Below are 22,577 nucleotides of genomic sequence, written 5' to 3' on the forward strand. Positions count from 1 at the left end.
TTCTGTCCACGAATGTTTCTGTTTTTAAACTTCTTTGAAGGACACCATTCAACGTATCTCCAACCAATTGTTTACACAGCATTTTTAAACAAAAGAAAGAACAACTTTCTCTCCTTCCTGCGCCACACGAGGACAAAATTTGAGAAATTCTGCTTCGTCAGCATAACAGGCGCGCCTTTCTTTATCATGAAAAACAATCTGCTTGATTTTCAACTCATTGAACATTCTTAACTATTCACAGTTCAAAATTGATGTTTCCTAGACATACATGATATAAAAGACTGAATAAATTACAAAAGAACTGATCTCTTTATCAAATCCAGTGAAACGATCAACTCTATCAAATCCACATCTATTGGAACGTTGCAAAACCAATTTGCGATATAGATCTTCATAAAAACTGTGCCATCTGGTGCGAAGTGTTCAACAAATTCGAAGTTGTAGGCAATTGTAATGCCCCCATCCTTCATTTTATAATTTTTTTATCCCATGTGTTTTAATGTAAATTTTGTATTCTTTTTCGATATATCTTTGTATGTGAGGTTAGCCCAAAACAAGTTGATGACACTGCGGTGGCAAGATTCCAAGCTTTAAACTAACCGAAAGATATAGTTTTTTGTATTGTATTATTTTCGTGAAATTTTTTAGTGGCGGCGCGGAAGTAGTGATCTCCTCTTGCGTCCACTCGCTGCTGGCTGCGGTTGTGTTTGATTAACAGGTGCAGGTGGTTGCACAAACGCATTTGGTTTAGGTTGTGTTTCGAGGGCGACGCTATCGGATGATGGCTGTTGTGGGGAGTGTTCAAAGGCTACAGTTTGTGCTTGTGGTTGTGCACCTGCGGTTGCTGGTCGCTGTGGAACATCATTAGCCTGTGGTTTTTGAGGATATGCATTAGCCTGTGGTGATTGTTGTTGTGGAACAGCATTAGCCTGTGGTGATTGAGGTTGAGCAGCCTGTGGAACTGCATTATCTTGACTTTGTTGTGATTGTTTAGTGGCAGCTGTACAATCATCCAAGAGCATGACTATGTCATTTTCAATTGCTTGTGGAGTAGTACGTGATGTATATCTAGAGTAAAAAACACAAGTAGAGCATTTATAATGATTTCAACGCACAAACTGATTCTCTCAAATTCCACTGAAATGGCAAAGTTAACGTAATCAAATCTTTTTAAACAAATAAAATTTCAAAAAATAATTCTTGGACTCAAAACTTTTTTCTTAAAGCCAAAGGCTATCAGATAATTTGGCAAAAACAGGTGCGGCAATCCGCAAAAAATTCTGATTTTTTTGCTCTAAAAGAGTTGAAAATTTGACAAAAATGCACTGTAAGGGTATGAATTTCTACGGTTTTTTACTGCACTGTAAGGGTATAATTCTAAAAGCCAATTTATTTTTTGAACTAACATACCTCTTGAAAGGCTGGCCATCATGTTTGATCAGCCATTTTTGGAAATTCCATGAGATATCATTGTTTCTGATTGGTTGCCATGTGATGTCTGTTCGGTTTGCAATCAAACCCATAGGAGCGGGACAACGAGTCTAAATAGAGAATTATAAAATAGATAAAATAGACAATTTGATTTTTACATAGCTACAATCTTTGTCGAAATATATTGAGATTTTAGGTATTTTATACGATTTTAATACAGTGGACGCTCTCTAATTCGACGTTCTACTATTCGATAAGCTCCCGTTTTCGATCAAATTGAAAGTCACCGTCAAATTTGCTTAAGAAACTCTCATAAACTACGCTCTACTATTCGACATTCTATTATTCGATAAGCTCCCGTTTTCGATGAAAATTTGAAGTCCCTTGAAGGTTTTTCGCTCTCTTATTCGATTTCTAGCGTGTAAAAAGGCCTTTAGGACGGAGTTCGAAATTCAAATTTTCGATTTTTTTGCGTTTGAATTATAATTTCGTAATTCGATTCCTCAAAACTTTTCAAAACGGGCAAATATCGAAAGTTTTCTTCCGAAGAACTTAGGTTTTCAGCAAGAACTTAGACATTTGTCCTGATTCGCGTTCAAACCAATCGAGTCTCGCTTATATTTTCTTTCTCAGCTCTATAATTCGATATTTACCTCGTGTATATCGGATTAGGGAGACTTCCTACTATTCGATACGCTCCCGTATTCGATGAAAATCCGATTCCCCTTGAAGATCGAATTAGAGAGCGTCAACTGTACTTCAACTTTATTTCATTGGATATTTTACATTAGATACCCCTGTGTCACAGACCCACTGGGAACCCGGCCCTACTGGGAAAATTGACAAAAATTTCGTCTCGCGGTGGGAAAATACCTTACAATTTCAGCCTCAAATGGATATTAACTTTTATTTCATCCCCATTTAAAATCCAATGTTTAAAAATTGCACTTCAAAACCATTGCCACTGAATTTTTAACCTTGGAACAAAGGAATTTCTATCCCCATTGGGATTTCAATAGGAATTTTTATCCCCGCTGAGAAAAAAAGTTCCACCGGGGCTGTGAGACAGGGGTGTTATTAGAGAAAAGAAGTTACCTTGAGGAAAGTATAGATAGGATGTTCATACATGCCATTGACATCGCCTTTCTTGGCCAATGGAAACAAAGGTTCATAGCCAAACCCTGGTCGAACATACTTGATACAATTCAACAGCTCATCGTTCTCTGCAGGCTCCTATTGGATGGAAAATTATAATGCATAACACGAAGAGTGATTTTTTGTCCCTGCTAAGGGGGGGTTGTACTTTTACGGTGTGACGGGATTGGTTTTATTTTAGTACGGTATTACGGGATTTGACCAAAAAAAGAGACGCGGGAAAACGGTATTTTAACCCTATCATTATCAGGCTTTTTTGGATTTTGTATTCTCAAGGGGGAAGGGGTGTTTTCCACCAGCCTTGCATAACTTTTGATCTAGAAAAGGTGTGGACTTGAAATTTGGCACAAATGTTCTCTACCATAAAAGGAGTTCATATAAAAAAATTTGGGTTGATGACGTCATCATAAAGATGATGACGTCATCACAAAGTTTCATAATTATCGCTTACCAATGAAAAAGTACTATTCAATAAAATAGCAGTTAAAGTTGAACGAATGGAGATTTTTCAATTCTGTTTTGAATTTCTAAAAGCTAAAACGAATATGTTTAACATATTTGCCGGTTTTTAACATACTGATAAAATCGAGGTTTAAAATCCATGCAGAAAATGAGTAATTTTTTTCAAAAAACAATGACGTCAGCAGTTTTTGAAAATTTTAAAAATATTTTGTAAAATTTATCATTGACACCTAGAACCTGTCGAAATTTGAAGTCAGTTGGATGCCTAGATCTAAAGTTATGCTAAATTTAAGATTTTGGGATTTTACAGGGTTTTAGCTGGATTTTATGATATGCCTGCACAAAAAAGTCATAAAACCTGATCTGGTCGGTGTATAATTGTAAAATTTGGTATACATGCTGCTAATAGGATTATATTAAAAGCCAAAAACTTTCAGAGTGTTAAAAAAAGTTTTCAGTGGACTATTAGCAAAAGAGTGCCAGCCTGGTGGAAAACACCCCCCTGATAAAAATAGGGTTAGAATCAGACGGTGACGGTATCTAGCCTTATTTTTGTTATTATGCCGGTATTTTAACCTCTACAAACCGGTGTGACAGTGTTATTATTTTTTTCAATTTTCGGGATTCCGGGATTGAGTAAAAATTGTGACGGGAAAACGGTATTTCGAACCCCTACAACCCCCTACTATCTACACAAATAAAAGGAAGACTTTCAAGGTAATACAGTGTGTCCCGAAAAAGCGGACAAATCTTTATGTAAAGCTTAATCGGTAAAGTAAAATTACAATAACTCAATTATTACAATTCTCTTTGTAATTGATAGATATTCAATGTCCAAGATGATTAACAAAATATGGAACACCTCAATAAAAGTCACGTGATCTTACCTGATATCCGAATTGGTTACATGGGAAACCGAATAGTTGGAGATTGCATTGACCGGTACGATTACCGTATTTTTTTTGTAATTCATTCATGTAACGGTACTGAGGGGTGTAACTAAAAAGAAAAGCAAGAAATTTTCTAGACTTGTGCTATACAGTATGTGGCCCCCAAAACGGCGATCAAATTTGAAATTTCTCTCAAATCTAGAGGAAAAGAGATTTTACAAAAATTTTTGCTGCATGAAAACCTTTAACATCTCTACTTTATTTCCTGGAAGTTATTTTTCAAAATTTTCAATTTTAACAATATTTTTCAATCGCTTAAAGATAGGTAGCTTTTTTCTAATGGCCCCCAAAACGGAGGTTTGAAATTTTAGCGATTTCTCGAGATATCTTTAAGATATGAATACAAAACTTTGACCATAGTTTTGAAATACGATTTAGAGGGTTTTGGGCATAAATTTATTTGATAAAATTTTTACAGTATACCCCTGGTTGTCAAAATGCAGGTTTAGAAATTTAGAAATTTTCAAGATGACAATTTTGATTTAACAACGTCTTAATCAAGTTTTTGAAAACAAATCTCTTTTGAAAATAGTTCCATTCATGTATGGAATAAGCTGTGAAAATTTTAGAAGAAAAGCTTAACTGGAACTGAAAATATTAAGCTTTAAAGATATTTTTCTCCTATATTTTGCATAAAAATGACAGAATTTGCCGTTTTTGCGGATTCAGCGAAAAATTTTTGCCACCGCAGGAAGGCTAAAGCTTCCGAGGATGGCATTCATAGCTTCACTCGTGAGGGAAAGTTGGGAAAACATCTCATAATTTTGCGCGCGCGTTTCAGTATTTTAGTTCCGCTTAGCGGAACATTATCAACTAGCCGGTACCCGGCGTCGCACGCCGGTTAAGACGCCGGTTAAGCTGTAGCTGAACGCACTAAAAGTCCTTTGGATGTTGAAGCTGGCTTAAAAAGTGATCAAATAAAAAAAAGAAATCTCTACAACGTTTAACTCTAACCTTTCCCGGGTGTCTTATCTTTTAACCATATTTTGATCGTGTACTGTCCCCCCCGTGACATAATTTTTTGTTTAGGTCAAAAGTTTTCAGAAAGAGCATCGTTTACTCTACCAGCAGTGTCGTTTGAAACGACTCTGCTGGTAGTTATTTTTCTCGCTTCGCTCGTGTTGAATATGAAGTCCAGTTTAAATGACAATTTTTCAGGAAAAAGTGGGAAGGTCACAAAGAATAGTGCAACTCTTTGTTTTTATCAGATCAAAAAAATATAAGACAATTCTAAGTTGCCTTTTTAAACCCTTGTCATAACTTTTCGAATTTAAACATAAAAAATTCCGTACACACGTTTAGCAGTAACGACGACTTGAATATATTTTTATAAGAAAAAAGAAGTGAACTAATTTTTTCTTATGCTTTATATCGCCCTTTGAATGCTGTTGTTGTCCACAAACATTTTTATGTTTTGATTTACTTTTGAAATATTGTTTTCTATGAAATGAAATTGTTTTGTTTGGAAAAGAATTATCGAATGTCATCAATAAATACGATCGTTAAATACATTCGAAAACATTTAAAACAAAAGAAGAGAGAAAAAGCGTTGTTACTAAAAGAGGTAACGAGTGGTAACGAGTGGTAACGAGTGGTAACGATGTGGTAACGAGTGGTAACGAGGTGGTAACGAGGTGGTAACGAGTGGTAACGATGTGGTAACGAGGTAACGAGTGGTAACCAGTTGAAAACGGTGGCCCTAAGTCTCCAAATTTGAATTTCTTGATTCTGGTGTTTTTGCAACAGATGCTGATGGCTCTTGAGGTTCTGCAGCAGGACCTGGCAGATCTGGTGAATGTGCAGTAGGAATTGGAGATTTAGGCGAATGTTATGGTAGAGTTGATGGATCTGGTGAATGTGATGGTAAAGCTTGTTGTTTGGGTGAATGAAATGGTGGAATTGATGGTTCTGGTGAATGTGAATCAAAGATTGATGGTTCTGGAGGTTCTGCATCAGGAGTTGGTGATTCTGGTGAATGTGCATCAGGAGTTGGTGGTTCTGGTGAATGTTATGGTGGAGTTGATGATTCTGGTGCATATAATGCTGGTGTTGATGGATCTGATGAATCCAATGGTGGAGTTGGTGATTTTGGTGAATGTGCATCAGGAGTTGATGCTTCTGGTTAATGTACAGCAGGAGTTGGTGGTTCTGGTGAATGTACATCAGGAGTTGGTGGTTCTGGTGAATGTGCAGCAGGAGTTGATGCTTCTGGTGAATGTGCAGCAGGAGTTGGTGGTTCTGGTGAATGTACAGCAGGAGTTGGTGGTTCTGGTGAATGTACAGCAGGAGTTGGTGGTTCTGGTGAATGTACAGCAGGAGTTGGTGGTTCTGGTGAATGTACAGCAGGAATTGGTGGTTCTGGTGAATGTACAGCAGGAGTTGGTGATTCTGGTGAATGTGCAGCAGGAGTTGGTGGTTCTGGTGAATGTGCAGCAGGAGTTGATGGTTCTGGTTAATGTGCTGCAGGATTTGATGGTTCTGGTGAATTTGATGTTGGCATTGATGGTTCTGGTGAATTTGATGGTGGCATTGAAGGTTGTGATGAATGGTTGTAGGAGTTGATAGTTCTGCTGAATTTGCAGCAGGAGTTAATATTTTGATAAATTGTTATTGAGATGTCATTCATGGATGTAATGAAAATACAGTTATGGTGAATGTGAAATTTTTCGCTAGTTAATGAACGTGATGTTATTACATCCATGAATAACAACTCAATAACAATTTATCAGTATATTAACTCCTCCTGCAAATTCACCAAAACTATCAACTCCTACAGCACGTTCACCACAACCATAAATGCGACCATCAAATTCACCAGAATCATCAACTTAACCATCACATTCACCAGAACCATCAAATCCTGCAGCACATTAACCAGAACCATCAATGCAACCATCAAATTCACCAGAACCATCAAATCCTGCTGCACATTCAACACAAGCATCAACTCCTGATGCACATTCACCAAAACTATCAACTCCACCATTGCATCCACCAAAACAACCAACTTTACCATCACATTCACCAGAACCACCAACTCCTGCTGCACATTCACCAGAACCACCAACTCCTGCTGCACATTCACCAGAACCACCAACTCCTGCTGCACATTCACCAGAACCACCAACTCCTGCTGCACATTCACCAGAAGCATCAACTCCTGCTGCACATTCACCAGAACCGCTAACTCCTGCTGCACATTCACCAGAACCACCAACTCCTGCTGCACATTCACCAGAACCACCAACTCCTGCTGCACATTCACCAGAAGCATCAACTCCTGCTGCACATTCACCAGAACCACCAACTCCTGCTGCACATTCACCAGAAGCATCAACTCCTGCTGCACATTCACCAGAACCACCAACTCCTGCTGCACATTCACCAGAAGCATCAACTCCTGCTGCACATTCACCAGAACCACCAACTCCTGCTGCACATTCACCAGAACCACCAACTCCTGCTGCACATTCACCAGAAGCATCAACTCCTGCTGCACATTCACCAGAACCACCAACTCCTGCTGCACATTCACCAGAAGCATCAACTCCTGCTGCACATTCACCAGAACCACCAACTCCTGCTGCACATTCACCAGAACCACCAACTCCTGCTGCACATTCACCAGAAGCATCAACTCCTGCTGCACATTCACCAGAAGCATCAACTCCTGCTGCACATTCACCAGAACCACCAACTCCTGCTGCACATTCACCAGAACCACCAACTCCTGCTGCACATTCACCAGAAGCATCAACTCCTGCTGTACATTAACCAGAAGCATCAACTCCTGATGCACATTCACCAAAATCACCAACTCCACCATTGGATTCATCAGATCCATCAACACCAGCATTATATGCACCAGAATCATCAACTCCACCATAACATTCACCAGAACCACCAACTCCTGATGCACATTCACCAGAATCACCAACTCCTGATGCAGAACCTCCAGAACCATCAATCTTTGATTCACATTCACCAGATCCATCAACTCCACCATAACATTTGCCTAAATCTCCAATTCCTACTGCACATTCACCAGATCTGCCAGGTCCTGCTGCAGAACCTCAAGAGCCATCAGCATCTGTTGCAAAAACACCAGAATCGAGAAATTCAAATTTGGAGACTTAGGGCCACCGTTTTCAACTGGTTACCACTCGTTACCTCGTTACCACATCGTTACCACTCGTTACCACCTCGTTACCACCTCGTTACCACTCGTTACCACTTCGTTACCACTCGTTACCACTCGTTACCACTCGTTACCTCTTTTAGTAACAACGGAGAAAAAGGCAAGTCTGGGCAGAAGTTAAAATTATTAAATGTAGATGGGCCTTAAATTTCAAAACAAAGGCTTAATAAAGTCTAAACCAAGCTCTATCCGATCTTTTGCAAATGGCGCGAATCCAAAAGAACAAATTTGTGGAGCAAGAGACTAAAAGTCATAATTCTAAAACACAAACAAAGCGAAAACGAAAGTGGTGACACACAGACACACAAAGCACCGCTATTAATATATAGATTAACGGTTATTTGATTTCCCGGAATGAAGAGCGATAAGCCGTGTTTTACAGGATAGCTCTTTTTTAGCTTGCGCGGCGGACGTTTGTTTCTTCCTATCGTGTCGGAGCTTTCAAACAATGTCAATTGAATTATCTGGTATTTCTTCTATTGACTATGTTTCAAACGATCAGCCGATGGCTCTGGCTTTAGGTATAAGGTAATGTCAGCGATAAAAAAGGAAAGTTGGTGGACCTGATGTGATGGTGGCAGACATCTTGAATTTCTCCCTGTTTCTTTAAATCTGTTTTATTCCAGTTATTAGCACAGTCCAGTAGTCCAATCGCACTACTTTTCTATAAACCCAACAATCCAGTGTGAGTTTGCTGAAAGGAAAACTAAACAATTTGAATCCTTTTTAGACATTGAGATTGATTTATATTTTCCAGCGAAACAGAACACAGACTGACAGAACAACAGTCTGACAGTTATTTATATAGTTTTTTCCATCATCGTTCTAACACTATTGATACAGAACAGCACACAGCTGACAATTAAAAGAATTTTTGAAACTGAACTAAAGTATAAAACAAGGGCGCCCTATAAAAGGGAAATTCCATAAAGGAAAGTTTGCATTTTGCAAAAATCTATATATACAGTAGTTGACACTCTCTAATTCAAATTTCAAGGGATTCTCATCGAATACCACAGCATATTGAATATTGAGAAAGTCTCCCAAATCCCTAAAGTAAATATTGAATTATAGAGTAACACGGGAAGAAGAAGGCGAAGCGAAGGTTGATTATTGCGATTGGTTTTTGAACGTCGAATCAGTACAATAACCGAAGATCTTGCTGAAAATTTATATAAGTTTTTTGGAAGAAATCTTTGATATTTGCAATATTTGAGGAGTCAAATTTTGAGTTTCTAATTTGAACGCAACAAAATCGAACATTTGAATTTCAAAATATCTGGCATTTTTTTTGTTACTAGAAATCAAATAAGAGAGTGGTTTTTCAAAACCTTTAAAGTGACTTCAAATTTTTATCCAAAACGGGCTTATCAAATAGTAGAACGTCAAATTAGACAGTGTCAACTGTAATTACATTTTTTGCTTTTTGCTCCTAAAATAATTTGAAGATTTTTCACAGTATGGCAGAGGAAGACTTTGCGATTAATCTAGACACTGCATTGAATGTTGCACATTTCCGAAATTCAAGCAGGACAACTGGCAGTCGTACCTATTCTTGCGCTGTTGATTGCTTTCTTGAAATATGTTACCGCTTGCTTCTTCCAGAAACTTCGTTACAACAAAAAATCTGCTTGCCTCCAGCTAATGTTATGGTCTTTTTGCCTCCAAAAAATCGGACGGAAAGTCACGTGACTAAACAAATGACGTTTCACGAAACCCGTCTATAGCGTCACTATTTTAATCGTAAAGTTTTCCCGGGCCTAATCCTCTTCATCCCGTCTCGTAATCTTAAAAATAATATACTGTTCTTTTGAAAGGACTAATAATGGCTGTGCCCTAAAAGATGTCATGGGATCCCAGGCTTAGCCCCCTACTATATGCAAACAAATGTGGATTATAGAAAGGCTGAATTGCTTTTTTCGAAATTTTTTCTTTGCCCAAATTCATTTTACACTATTTTGAGTCTAAAAAGTTTGAAATTTGTGTGGTTAGGGGGATATAGTATGTATGCGCATTTTTTTCAAATGACGTTTTTTAAACAATACATAGACAAAAATGCCTCTGGAGTTGAATTTTTGAATGCCCCTGTGGAATTTATTTATTTCAGTTTATTTTTGAGTTGGGGGCTAAAGAATATGGGAAATAAAAATGCAATGCTAATTTAAACATTTTTAGATGACAGTAAATATCATGCACTTATTTTACCTTAGATTCTAAACCGTTTTGTGGTAAAGATGAGAGTTTTGAGATGCCATGTGAAGTAAAGAATAGTGAAAGAGCTGGTACAGATGATGAAAGCAAAAAAGAACAAACAAAAAGAAAAGCTAGCAGTGCACCGACTGGTTCACCAAAGAAAGCCAAATTGTTTTGCTCGGGAACAGCATACCAACCCAAAGCTCCTGCAAATGCGATAGGTATTGTTTTTGGTTAAGAATTATACTAATTTTTAAATTTCTGGCTGTCAAAATGTTAACTAGAAAATTTGAACAAATATTTTGACGCCCTCACCAAATTTCTGAAAGAACCTAATCTAGACTTATGGTATCATTAAGTTGGTACTAATTTTTATAGAACTAATTTTTGTGGTAACTAAATATTGTGATTTTGGGTGTCTACCGCGCAGTTTTTAATTGAAATCTATAAAAACCCCTAGGAAAATGAAAGAATTTCAGAATTTCAGCAAAAAGTGTATGTCAACAGCAAAATTTGTTCTGCCAAATTAAGTTTTGACCCCTCTAGAAACTGAGCAATCTGGTTTGGTGAATGTAGAAATTTCTGTTTTTTTGTTTAAACAAATTGACCAATTTCTTTTTTCCTTATTCAAGATTTTGCTGGCTTCATTGCATGTGTGTCACCCGTACGGTTATCCTATCAATCGAAGAAGGAGCACTTTAATGTGTTCATCAAAACCAAACCAACTTCATTTGCAAAAATCACAGTGTCAAGCACAAACAAACAATTTTCCGCAATACGTCAAAACTTTCTCGATTATTTTCACAACAAGGAGCCCGTCACAATCAAGTCATGCTTGCCCTTGAATGGTAGAAACTTTTTCAATGCATATTCCTTTGTACAACCTTGTGAAAGGCAGTTAACTTTTAACTTAAATGATGCGGATGCTACACCATTAAACGAGATCGAATCAAATTCAATCACTGAGTCCATAGTTGGTAAACTCAGGTTCCGTGGCCCTGTTCAAGTGAAGCCCTATACCACTAGGGGTGGCAAGGCAAGAACGGACAAGATGCGGGAATGTGTTATCTCCGATGGATCCACCTGCCTTTTGATTACGTTTTGGGCAGATTTTCTCGACTATATAGTAGAGGATAAATTAATTCAGTTAACTAACATTAACTCAAAAACAATCTCTAATGAAATTAAACTCACTACTGATCCCAATTCTGCCATATGTTTTTTAACAGAAGAACTTACATGTGGGTTTGAAAATTACGAACAGGATTTAATTGTTCCTAAAAATTCTATTGAGTGTGTAAAATGCGTGGTGTGCATAAAGAAATTTGAAACCTACCAATGTTGCAAAAATTGTAAACGAAGACTTCAAATTAACAGTGGTACTGGCATGGCCGACTGTGTTTGTGGAAGGATTTTCGATACAAACCAAATGAACTCAAGCGACGAATTCAAAAACGTTGTTGCAACCATCGAATTTAAAAATTCTCAAGACATAACACTGCAAGCAACATTTTTCAAAGACACTTTAAAAGCTCTCTTCGAAATCATGGATGATACAAAATTGAAACAAAAACTGTTACAAATGTGTGACATAGATGTTCATTTGAACTCAAAACAAATAGTGGCAAAGACAGAAGCTTGCAAGCATTGAAATGCATTTTATACTTTTTTATCGTTGTTTTAAAAAATTGATTGGCAAAATTTGTAGTTTGTGTAGATTATTTGTTTCGTTGTAGTTGTTTTTGTGATGAAAAATGAAAGTTGTGTTAGAAATCTTTCTTTTTATGATTAAACTTTCTTGTTTGAACTGGTTTGAAATGAACATTAGACGTATTTAAAAATGCCAGCCAACTAAATATTAATTTCTACAGTGAATCTTTCTATTATCTGAACAAGCGTTCCTCCGCTTATAATTCTTTAAAAAAATCTGCACTATTGTATTTATAGTCTTTTCATTTTCATTTGGGTGAACTTTACTTTTCACAGCTTGCGATTTAACCCTTTCGCAGCGAATATATTTTAGCACTTTTTTAGAAATCTCAACCTTTACCGTTTGCTTCGAATTTTATGCTGCTTGTGTTTATTTAAAGATAGGGTTGTTATACATTTTTGGAAAGCATATGAAATAAGCTTTCTTTTGGTATATAAATCATCTATATAGCATTTGGTGATATTTCAAAAATAAATGTAAAATTTTTTGAAAATTTTAGGATTTTTTAAAAATTTTTAAAAATTTTGCCTTTGAGGGGGTCTAAAATTTTGAAAAACCACAAAGAACGTCTGAAATCTCCTAAAAATAAAGTAGGACATAGTACCTCACGATTCAACAAGAAAAACTGTCATTCTGAGTATTTTTTGAAAAAAAATAACCTAAAATAGACAAATTTTAGCAAAAATTTTTGGCCTAAGATTTCCTTTGCAGAAAATTTCATGAATTCATAAAAATGCCATAAAAGTTTAGCACTTCGTTTGTTTTTCAAAAAACTTGGCAGAAAAGGTACTTATAATGTTGGTAACAATTGTGCAAAAAATTGAGTGCTAAATCTTATCTGAATCGAAAATATGATGCTAAAGCTGAGGGGGGCCACATATGGACCCCCTCGCTGCGAAAGGGTTAATTTTGATACTCTTTTTAAAAAAGCACTTGAAATAATTAGAGTAACAAAATAAAATTAAAAATTCGATAAATTGGAATTTAAAGATAATATTCTATTATTTTCTCACTCAGTCTTTTGAAACACAGCACTCACTCCTTAGAATTTTGTATCAATATAAGACATAAGCATGCGGGTGCGCGTCAATAAGAAAAAATTTTACCGAATATTTTAACTGCATTCTTAAACGCAAATGAAAAGACTGAAACTATTATTTCGATCATTTATAAAATCCCAGCACAAGATGTTGTAATGTAAATTGTAAATATGTTGTGATGCCAAGCCTTTTAATTGGTCAAATTCCAATGAAAGTTAGAAAAAGTCTCTTGTAAATAAGTTCAAATTTACGTCCACACACTGTTTTTAATTTGTCTCCAACTCAATTATTAATGACTGGGTAATAAATTAGCACTAAGCTGCTTGAAGTTTAAAAATGCATTAAAATCATTTTTTTAATCTGCTATTGCGGTGGCATTTTAATGACAATTATGGCTAGTGTTAATTTTTTGTTATAAACTATTAACTCAAGGTGATAGGAATAGAATTCCAAGATTTTTTGCTTTTTTCATATTTCGGTTTTGTCAATGCTGATTCTATTGCTCCAAAATACTGGTTGACCTTCAAGATGCTATATCTTTTACCCAGCCTCTAAAGTCACAGATGTATTTGCATTTTCTGAACGGCATTAGGTGTAGAAAGTTTCCTATACCCCGTTTTCATAACTTATTTTCAATATCCAAGGAGCTAGAGTGAGTTATATGCAATTTTTATCTAATTTTGGTGTTAAAATATTTCCTTTAGACGCAAATATGTTATTTTGAATCTGTCTCAAACCAGCAAAAACATGCTCATTTTTAAGTATAAGCATCATCCTTTCAAAATAAACAAAAATCGTTTAATTCTGATAAATCTGCAAGTCAGAATCTTCATTTTAATGAAAACCTCCGTTTTCGGGGCCGTCTCCGTTTTGGGGGCCATATACTGTACATAGTCTACGAATCACCAAAAAAAGCCCAAAGCCGAAGGAAATTCATAAACGCAGGTTTTATTTCTGAAAAGAGTCTACAGCGGGTACAGTTTGCCAGTCTTTCTTCGAAACTCTACAGCCGATTTTTAATTTACGTTTACCCCCATAACGGCTGTAAACCCCGCGCGTATTTTATTTTCCCGCCTTTACTATCACTGTAACGGACGATAACATCGTTTAGAAATTTTCATTTAGAATGGGTGACTCAGAAATAAATGTATATGTTTGAAGGCTAGCTGACTTGGTAATCCGGGGGGGGGGGGTACTTAGGCAAATAGAGGGTACAGGTCTGTGCCACTCTTAAGGGTGCCTTTATGGACCTTCAAAGTCCCTCTAAGGCCGTAAAAATCACCATATCTAATTTCAGCACCCCGCTTAGGGTTACATACAGAAAACCAACAACTCCAATATTTTTCCGATAAAAGGCTAAATTTTAGGAAAAAGCTCCCGGTAAGGGTACCAAAATTCACAAAATTTTGGTTTTTTTCCTTGATTGTAAACCCTAAATTTCCGATTTTTCGAAAGTTGGGCGGCACCCTGTCATTTCGCAAACCTTTTGCCCCGGGCTTGGCAACTACTCGACTAAAGTTTAAGTCTTTCTAATAAATGTAGTTTTAAGCTCAGCCTCATTTTGTTTGACATCAGTTAGTAGCCAGCCTGAAAGCATCACATTTTTTTAGTTAATTAAAGTCTGCTCTAGAAAGAATTACCAATTAGCATATTTTTAGATGCATTAAAAGTAACCTGTGGGAAGGATAATTTTGAGTGGATTAATTTTCACCGAAAATGTTTACGAATCGAATCTACTCAAAAATGTCTGTCAAAAGCGGTTTACTAATGTGTAATGATATCTTTCTGACAGACATTTCTGCCTCAAGAGTAATGTCAAAAGGTTCCGACTGAAATTACTAATAGAGAAGAGATCACATAACTCAAACGAGTTAAAAAAGTTTTGTTGTAAAAAGTTTATTTTAGAGACTTAGACGATGTTATCCTCCGTTTTAGAGGGTCAGCGAACACGGGAAAATATATACATGTTTTTTTTATAAGCAAGTGTCTGCCCCTACATCAGGCTCTCATTATGCTTAGCATTCTATTGTTCTCAAACAATAGAGCCATTGTTTAGGTACCAAAAACTGAGCCTGCATATGCTTATAAACGTTATGCTTATAAAAGAAAAAACATGTAAGCCCAGAGTCAGAGCGTCAGGCCGGTTTACGGGGAAAAAAAGTGGCGTTTGAGTTTGGAACAAACTGTACTGCAAACACCTCAGCCACTGCTTACTCCGCCCGAACTTATCACGCCTCCTAAACTATTCCCTTTTTTTAGTGACCTTGTGTAGACGATAGGACCGTTTATTAGAGGCTCTACTGTATGTGAATCTTGTGATAAGAAATCATTAAAAAGAAACAACCTAATAGACTCACTTTCACGAGATTAAATGATTTTTAAAACGCTGACGTGTAAAATCAAATCCATAAAGTTTCACTTATCATCGGGGCTCTAGAAAATTTAGCAACGCGAAAGTACAAAATTCGGATTAAAGTATAAACTCACTACTCACCCTCAGAAAGATGCAACGTTGATAATCAGCATAACTTTGCCCTGATAAGCAGTAAACTCTGTCGGGTCTTTCTCTGATAATTTCGTGGTCGAAAAACTAAATGTAGTTTCTGTATCACCATTTGCTGGTGGGAAGCAGTCGGAAAATTCGTATGGATCACAGAAAGCAACCGTCAGTAAAGACAGGAGGTAGGCCGCGGAAGCCCCTCTACGTCCCATCTTGATCTAAACTGACAATATAATGTGATGTCTTGATTTTTGAAGAAAATCTAAAACTTTTATCAATTATATAACAGAAGATCAAACGTTATACAGCCAACACACAACGTTACAGCAATGTTCATCTAACGTTCGTAACGTCCATATCACGTTAGATGAACGTTGAAACAACGTTGTGTGTAGGCTTTTGATATACATTCCAAACATTTTACGGTTGATTGATTCAAACAGAATGTTTCATCTTCAACTTCAATTCTTTATATTTGAGGATGGAAAAAAATAAAAAATTTCACAAATATGTTTATTCTTGCAAGCATTGCTTTTATTTGCACGTTAAACGTGCGAATGAAAAATTGTTTACAAGAGAAAAACGGTATCCAAGCAATTTCATTAAAAAAAGTCCTCGCTCAAAAAGTATATAAAGCGCCTTGAGGTTTTTCGGATTTCGCTAAGTAACGTAATTTCCACTTATTGAAGCAAACGTTCGAATCCGTAAACGCTATCTCTTACACAAAAATTAAAAAGCTGTTTATATAAGGGTGGAAATTACGTAACTTGACGAAAGAGAACCTCTAAAGTCGATTATAACACCCCTGTGTCACAGGCCCTCTGGGAGCCCAGCCCCACTGGAAAATTTGGCATAAATTTCGTCTCCGGTGGGAAAGTGACTTTGATTTTAACCCCATTCGAAATTCAAAGTTTAAAAATTGGACTCAAAAACTCCCTACTAGACTTTTTAACCTCGGAACAATATAATTTCTTTCCCCATTGGAATTTCAATAGGAATTTTTATCCCCACCGGGGCTTTAAAATAAGGGTGTATTATACCGTAGGCGTTTCTTAGAACTCTACTGAAACATCATAATGCCCTAACGCTAAGTTTACGGCATACAGGAAAACTGGGAGCCGGGAGGCGGGAGGCTGAACCGGGAGCCGGGAGTCGGGAGGCTGAAATCGAAAGTGGGAGGCGGGAGGCGGGAGGCGGGAGCCTGAAAACGAAAGTGGGAGGCGGGAGGCTAAAATCGAAAGTGGGAGGCGGGAGGCTGAAAATGAAAGTGGGAGGCGGGAGGCTAAAATCGAAAGTGGGAGGCGGGAGGCTGAAAACGAAAGTGGGAGGCGGGATGCTAAAATTGAAGGTGGGAGGCGGGAGGCTGAAAACAAAAGTGGGAGGCGGGAGGCTGAAAACAAAAGTGAGAGGCTCATTTATGAGGCCACGCACAAACGTTTTTGGTCAAGGGATAGGTAACAAAGAGCTAAGAAAAATCAGATCATTTATTTTTTATAAACACACACAATCCATCAAAAAAACTATTTCAAATAGTATGTTTATTGAAACCAAGTGTTTTCCTAGGAAGCGTTTCTCTTTACAAAAATAATTTTACATAAAAATATAGCAAGCATTGCTCGAAAATCTTGATTTTTTTTGCTCTAAAAGAGTTTAAAATTTGAAAAAATGCATTGTAGTAAGGGTATGAATTTTTTTCTGCACTATAAGGGTGCGATTCTAAATGCCAATTTTTTTGCCGCACATACTGTCAATTGGTAAACCCCCACCCCCCGGAGTGTCACCTCAGCTCAATGCAGTTTGATTCAAGTATAGTATTTCAAAATGGATCAGGTTGGTTGGCGGGTGGAGAGTCAAGAGTCAAGAGTTATGACTTTCCCTTCTCTTGAAAATCCAATGTTCCAAAACTTTCAACTAAAAAAAATGCAAAAAAATCGGCTTTCATCTTTTTTTATTATCTTATAAACACTTTTTTCAGAACCACAAGTGAAAAGAAAAGCAAAACTGACTGAATATGCTGCCAAAAAAGTGATTGACAGGTCTAGAAAATGATTGACAGGCCCGGGTTAGATATTTCCGTGAGCAATCTCGTTATTGCCCCGCAGGAGCGTAGCGACGAGGAGGCACTCATAGTTTCACGCATAGATATTGGACTGGAATCTCGAAACTTTGCGTGTTTTGTTTTGTCGTGCAAGCCTACCCGTAGTTAGTCTCTTCCGTAAATGTCCGGGACGGTAGTATACATATTTTCATATTACGTTATATGCTATTACCATTATTACATATTACAATTTTAGTTTTGATTTAACTTTGAAAAGCTGAAGCGAGTGTTATAAATGCAAACCATAACAGTGTATGATATAACACGAATTACGATATTACTTTTGCAAATCAAAACAAACAAAATGGCAGACTGGTTATGATGATGAGCTGATTCATTGACTGGAAAAAGTGTTTTGTATGTCAAATTTTGTTTCTTGTCTTTGAAACTGAATAATAACTACTCTAATTTAGTCAGAATTTCATTTCAGCAATGATTTCAATTCTTTTTCCGGAATCTTTAAAGAAATTTGCTCAAGTTTTCAAATGTACATTTGATATTTTTGTTCAAACTCTAATTTATCTTTGTCTTTTATTTTATTAATAACTACCTTTATTGTTTATAGAGCTTCTCGAGTTTTAAATACCATCATATGGTCGTAACTCGAGAAAGTCCTTCTTAACTTAGTAAAACAAGATACCGGCAAAGTACAAAATAGTTGAATGTATGCATATGTAAAGTTGAATCCAAAAGTGGTTGAATGAATGTTGAATGTCAATCAATGTAAACAAACTTTTTCTGGGGGTCTTCAAAATAGATTTACCTCACTTAGAGTTTTTTCACTGTTTTTTCAGTGTGGTAAATCTATTTCAAAAACCTGCAAAAAGTTTGTTTACATTCCTTTAACTTTACATGCGCACATTCAACTTTTTCATGCAGTTGTGATAGCCTAAATAACTTACGCTCCAGTGGTTTGGTGAAATAGCTCCAATTCTGGCTTTCCAAGTTAGGATGGACCTTCCCGAAGGCATTTATTTAACGGTGGTTAGACTAGGTACACAGACAGTCATACAGAATTCAGAAACACCATAAAGTGAAAGTATATATAGCTATAAACTCAAAAAGTCTAGCTTCCTGAAGGCACGTCTCTTCATTGTCTGCGCTGCGATCATCCTAATGGCTTCAATCCTTTCAGCTTGGAGAAAAGATTGCATCATGAAAAAGTACTACAGTATGCACTTGAAAAGAAATTTAGGCACATTTCAACTTTTCTTGACTGTACGTCTTAATGGACCACAATGGCATTCCTTTATTTTTCTTTTGACCAATAAAATAGAAGATTTTGTTTGTGAAGTGCAATCACAGCGTACTATTTCACCCTATGTAAGAAATTTTTTAAATATATTTTTGAGAAGCTTTTCCAATTTTCCTTAAATTTTATTAAATTATCAAGCTGCGAATTCTTATTTTGTTAATGGAATATAATTTTTTTTTTCAAGCAAATGCCTCAACCAATCAACCAACCAATCAATCAATCAATCAATCAATCAATCAATCAATCAATCAACCAATCAATCAATATTAGACCTTTTTTAAAAGAGGCCACCCTGTTGAATAATTATGTAGTCCAGCAGAAAAACAATGATAAAACCATGCATAATTATTACAATATGCATGATACAGTAATTATGCATGGCTCTATCATTGTTTTTATGGCTGGACTACATAATTATTCAACAGGACGTACTCTTTGAAAAAAGGTCTAATTCCTGATTACTTTTTAATGTTTTAATCTTTAATGCATTAATGCTTTATAAGTGCTTGACATGAACCTTATGTGGGGGCATTTAGTGAAAGCTATGACTAGTATTTATAAATAAACCAGCTGTGCTGGAAGGTCAGCCCGAAATTGTAAGAAAGATTAGAAGATAAGAAGATTAAGATAATTAATTCAAGGAAAACTAGTTATCGCGTATTTTCCAAGGAAGATCACTAGACCGTATTTTCCAAGGAAAATCACTGGTCCGTATTTTCTGAGGAAAATTAGTTGTTGCGTATTTTCCAAGGAAAATTAGTTATCGCGTATTATTCAAGGAAAATTAGTTATTGCGTATTATCCAAGGAAAATTAGTTATTGCGTATTATCCAAGGAAAATTAGTTATTGCGTATTATCCAAGGAAAATTAGTTATCGCGTATTATCCAAGGAAAATTAGTTATCGCGTATTATCCAAGGAAAATTAGTCATTGCGTATTATCCAAGGAAAATTAGTTATTGCGTATCATCCAAGGAAAATTAGTTGTTGCGTATTATCCAAGGAAAATTAGTTATCGCGTATTATCCAAGGAAAATTAGTTATTGCGTATTCTCCAAGGAAGATCACTAGACCGTATTTTCCAAGGAAAATCACTGGTCCGTATTTTCTGAGGAAAATTAGTTCTTGCGTATTTCCAAGGAAAATCCTTTGTTCCGTTCTTTCCAAGGAAAATCAATTTTCACGTATTTTTCAAGGAAAATTAATCATTACATACTTTCCAAGGAAAGTCAATTGCTATAGCTAATTTCCAAAGGAAATCATTTGTGTCGTATTGTCCAAGGAAAATCACAGCACTTTATTGATTTTCTTTTGAAAGAAAAGGGATTTCCCTTGCAAAAAATACAAAATAACTGAAATTCCTTGAGCAATCATTAGTTGAATTTTTCTTTTTGAAAAAGAAGATTATTATTCCCTTGAGAAACACACAGAAAATCAATTTCCTATGCAAAAATTCATACCCTGTCTTATTTAATTGAAAATACAGATTTTATTTATTTTTCTCTTTGAAGACTGGTCAGAATGATGATTTCACAAACTCCCCCCCAGTCATGCATCCGACATGTTCTAGTCCAACAGCTAAAAAGTCCGATAGGCAATAGAAGCTTGCTCCAGTTTTTCCGAAACCGATTTTGTCCGACAAAAAGTGTCAAAAAAATATTTGTTTCAGAAAAAACGTTATTAGCCTGTCTGACTAGCCAACCAATTTTTAACACTTCAAAGTAGGCGGAGGACCTTGTCCGTCTAGTACAGACTTTTAAACTAAATTTAGGAAAAAGTCTCTCAAAGGGTCCCAAAATCATCAAACTTTTATCTCTCAAAGGGGCGATTTTCGATTTTTGCTTTGGACATACCTGTCACCTCGCAAACCTAGTACCTAGTACTGTTTGACATTCTGTTTTTATCTTTTTGAAGGCGTTTTCAAGCTCAGAAAATTATGGTCGGTACCTCAAGACTTGAGGACCGTTATAAAGCCAGGGAGTGCTTGAAAAATCAATTTTTTTGATTAGGTCTGAAATATTTTTGATCCCTGTGGATAGATGCGTTTAGAAAAGAAAACAAATACACATGGGGGAATCGAACCCTGGACTATCTGGCTTAGAAACTGTTGCTCTACCGACTGAGCTAATTGGACGAATGTGCAATGTTTTTGAACGGAAACAGATGATGGAAAGAGCCGATTTGAAAGCTCAGCGGGCTGACCAAAAAGTAATATACTTGTGGAAAGCCCAATTATTCTACTTTTTCGAATGCTGTGTCATGGAATTTTTTAAACAATTAAATAGAACGGGGTTTCCTCTGATGTAAACAAACCTCGAGTCCGCTATCCTGAAAATTGACATTGAGCGTAGAAAAAAAGACAAATGAAAGTATTTTCCTTTTTAATTCATATTTCCAATAATTAAAGACTAACTTGAAAACACCAAGAGTGAAATGTAGCTAAATGCTTGGAACGCCTTGCGACTTAGAATTTTTTTGCAAAACTGAAAATTTGACCCCGGCTCGAACTACTACCAAAGTCTCTTGACATTGATTCTGAGTCCGGCACGCTAACAATGTACTATCGAGCCGATACAAAATTACGCAATTTAAAAGTCCTTATAAAAAACACTACTGCATATACGGGTGAACTGACCTCATGGGCTAGGCTAACTGTTTAGATCAATTACATACTCCAGGCTCCGTAAGGTTCCTTATTATAATTGAAAAAGCGTATACTACCAAACGATACGGAACTCGTGAACTCGTGAGAGTGCTTTTTAAACCGTTGTCTTTGTTTATCTTCACAAGATTTTCTTTATCTTTGCAACTTTGTTCTCGCTTTCGGCCTTTCGTCTATTCGTTTTCCGCCTCCCACTTTCAATTTCAGCCTCCCGCCTCCCACTTTCGTTTTCAGCCTCCCGCCTCCCACTTTCGTTTTCAGCCTCCCGCCTCCCACTTTCGTTTTCAGCCTCCCGCCTCCCACTTTTAATTTCAGCCTCCCGCCTCCCACTTTCAATTTCAGCCTCCCGCCTCCCACTTTCGTTTTCAGCCTCCCGCCTCCACTTTCGTTGTCAGCCTCCCGCCTCCCACTTTCGTTTTCAGCCTCCCGCCTCCCGCCTCCCACTTTCGATTTCAGCCTCCCGACTCCCGGCTCCCGGTTCAGCCTCCCGCCTCCCGGCTCCCAGTTTTCCTGTATGCCAAGTTTACAGTGTTTCCATTGCAATTTTAGGCACAAGAGAGTGTAAATTTGCAGTAGTGAAAACAGTCTGCTCTTGTTATCAAATTATAAGACTCGATACACCATTCTTTTATAAGAATATAATTTATAGGACCATTTATGATGAAATTGGCCAAAAAATAATGCTAAGAATATCACCATCATGGAAATTTGCTACTCAAGCTAAGAATATGCTATTTTATTTTTAGAGCATTCTGCCATTGAATTGCCAATTATTCCCCAGCAGTGCTAAAAGGTTCCTCAGAAATGCCAAATTTTTGCTTCAGGTATGTATTACATGATAAACGTTTTTTTATAAGAACAAACTATATAAGAACATAAGGCTTCTCTGGTCAAAATGTTAAGAACAAGTTAAGAACATTTT

General features: G+C 36.7%; 2 protein-coding genes across 2 annotated transcripts; one reads left to right on the forward strand and one right to left on the reverse strand.

Moving 5' to 3' along the window:
* Positions 1–202: 202 nt before the first annotated feature.
* Positions 203–16,002, reverse strand: LOC136810261 (glutathione peroxidase 2-like). The gene is made up of 5 exons (XM_067066833.1): positions 15,635–16,002; positions 3,936–4,047; positions 2,527–2,664; positions 1,411–1,541; positions 203–1,068 (listed from the first exon to the last, which is right to left on the reverse strand). The coding sequence occupies exons 2-5, from the start codon at positions 4,023–4,025 to the stop codon at positions 645–647; spliced, it is 783 nt and encodes a 260-aa protein (XP_066922934.1). The 5' UTR covers positions 4,026–4,047; positions 15,635–16,002; the 3' UTR covers positions 203–644.
* On the forward strand, positions 10,372–12,162 carry LOC136810260 (uncharacterized). The gene is made up of 2 exons (XM_067066832.1): positions 10,372–10,610; positions 11,022–12,162. The coding sequence occupies exons 1-2, from the start codon at positions 10,445–10,447 to the stop codon at positions 12,038–12,040; spliced, it is 1,185 nt and encodes a 394-aa protein (XP_066922933.1). The 5' UTR covers positions 10,372–10,444; the 3' UTR covers positions 12,041–12,162.
* Positions 16,003–22,577: the final 6,575 nt, after the last annotated feature.

The sequence above is a fragment of the Clytia hemisphaerica genome, unplaced genomic scaffold, assembly GCF_902728285.1.
Source record: "Clytia hemisphaerica strain Z4C2 unplaced genomic scaffold, Clytia hemisphaerica genome assembly, whole genome shotgun sequence".
Taxonomy (NCBI): domain Eukaryota; kingdom Metazoa; phylum Cnidaria; class Hydrozoa; order Leptothecata; family Clytiidae; genus Clytia; species Clytia hemisphaerica.

Bases quoted from the DNA above. Each gene is read 5' to 3' on its own strand.
- LOC136810260 (XM_067066832.1), top strand. From the start codon at position 10,445: ATGCCATGTGAAGTAAAGAATAGTGAAAGAGCTGGTACAGATGATGAA. The intron at 10,611-11,021 runs GTATTGTTTTTG...TCCTTATTCAAG, and splicing joins AGCTCCTGCAAATGCGATAG to ATTTTGCTGGCTTCATTGCA.
- LOC136810261 (XM_067066833.1), bottom strand. From the start codon at position 4,025: ATGAATGAATTACAAAAAAAATACGGTAATCGTACCGGTCAATGCAAT. The intron at 1,542-2,526 runs GTAACTTCTTTT...TTCTCTATTTAG, and splicing joins CTATCTATACTTTCCTCAAG to ACTCGTTGTCCCGCTCCTAT. The intron at 1,069-1,410 runs GTATGTTAGTTC...TTTTTACTCTAG, and splicing joins GATGGCCAGCCTTTCAAGAG to ATATACATCACGTACTACTC.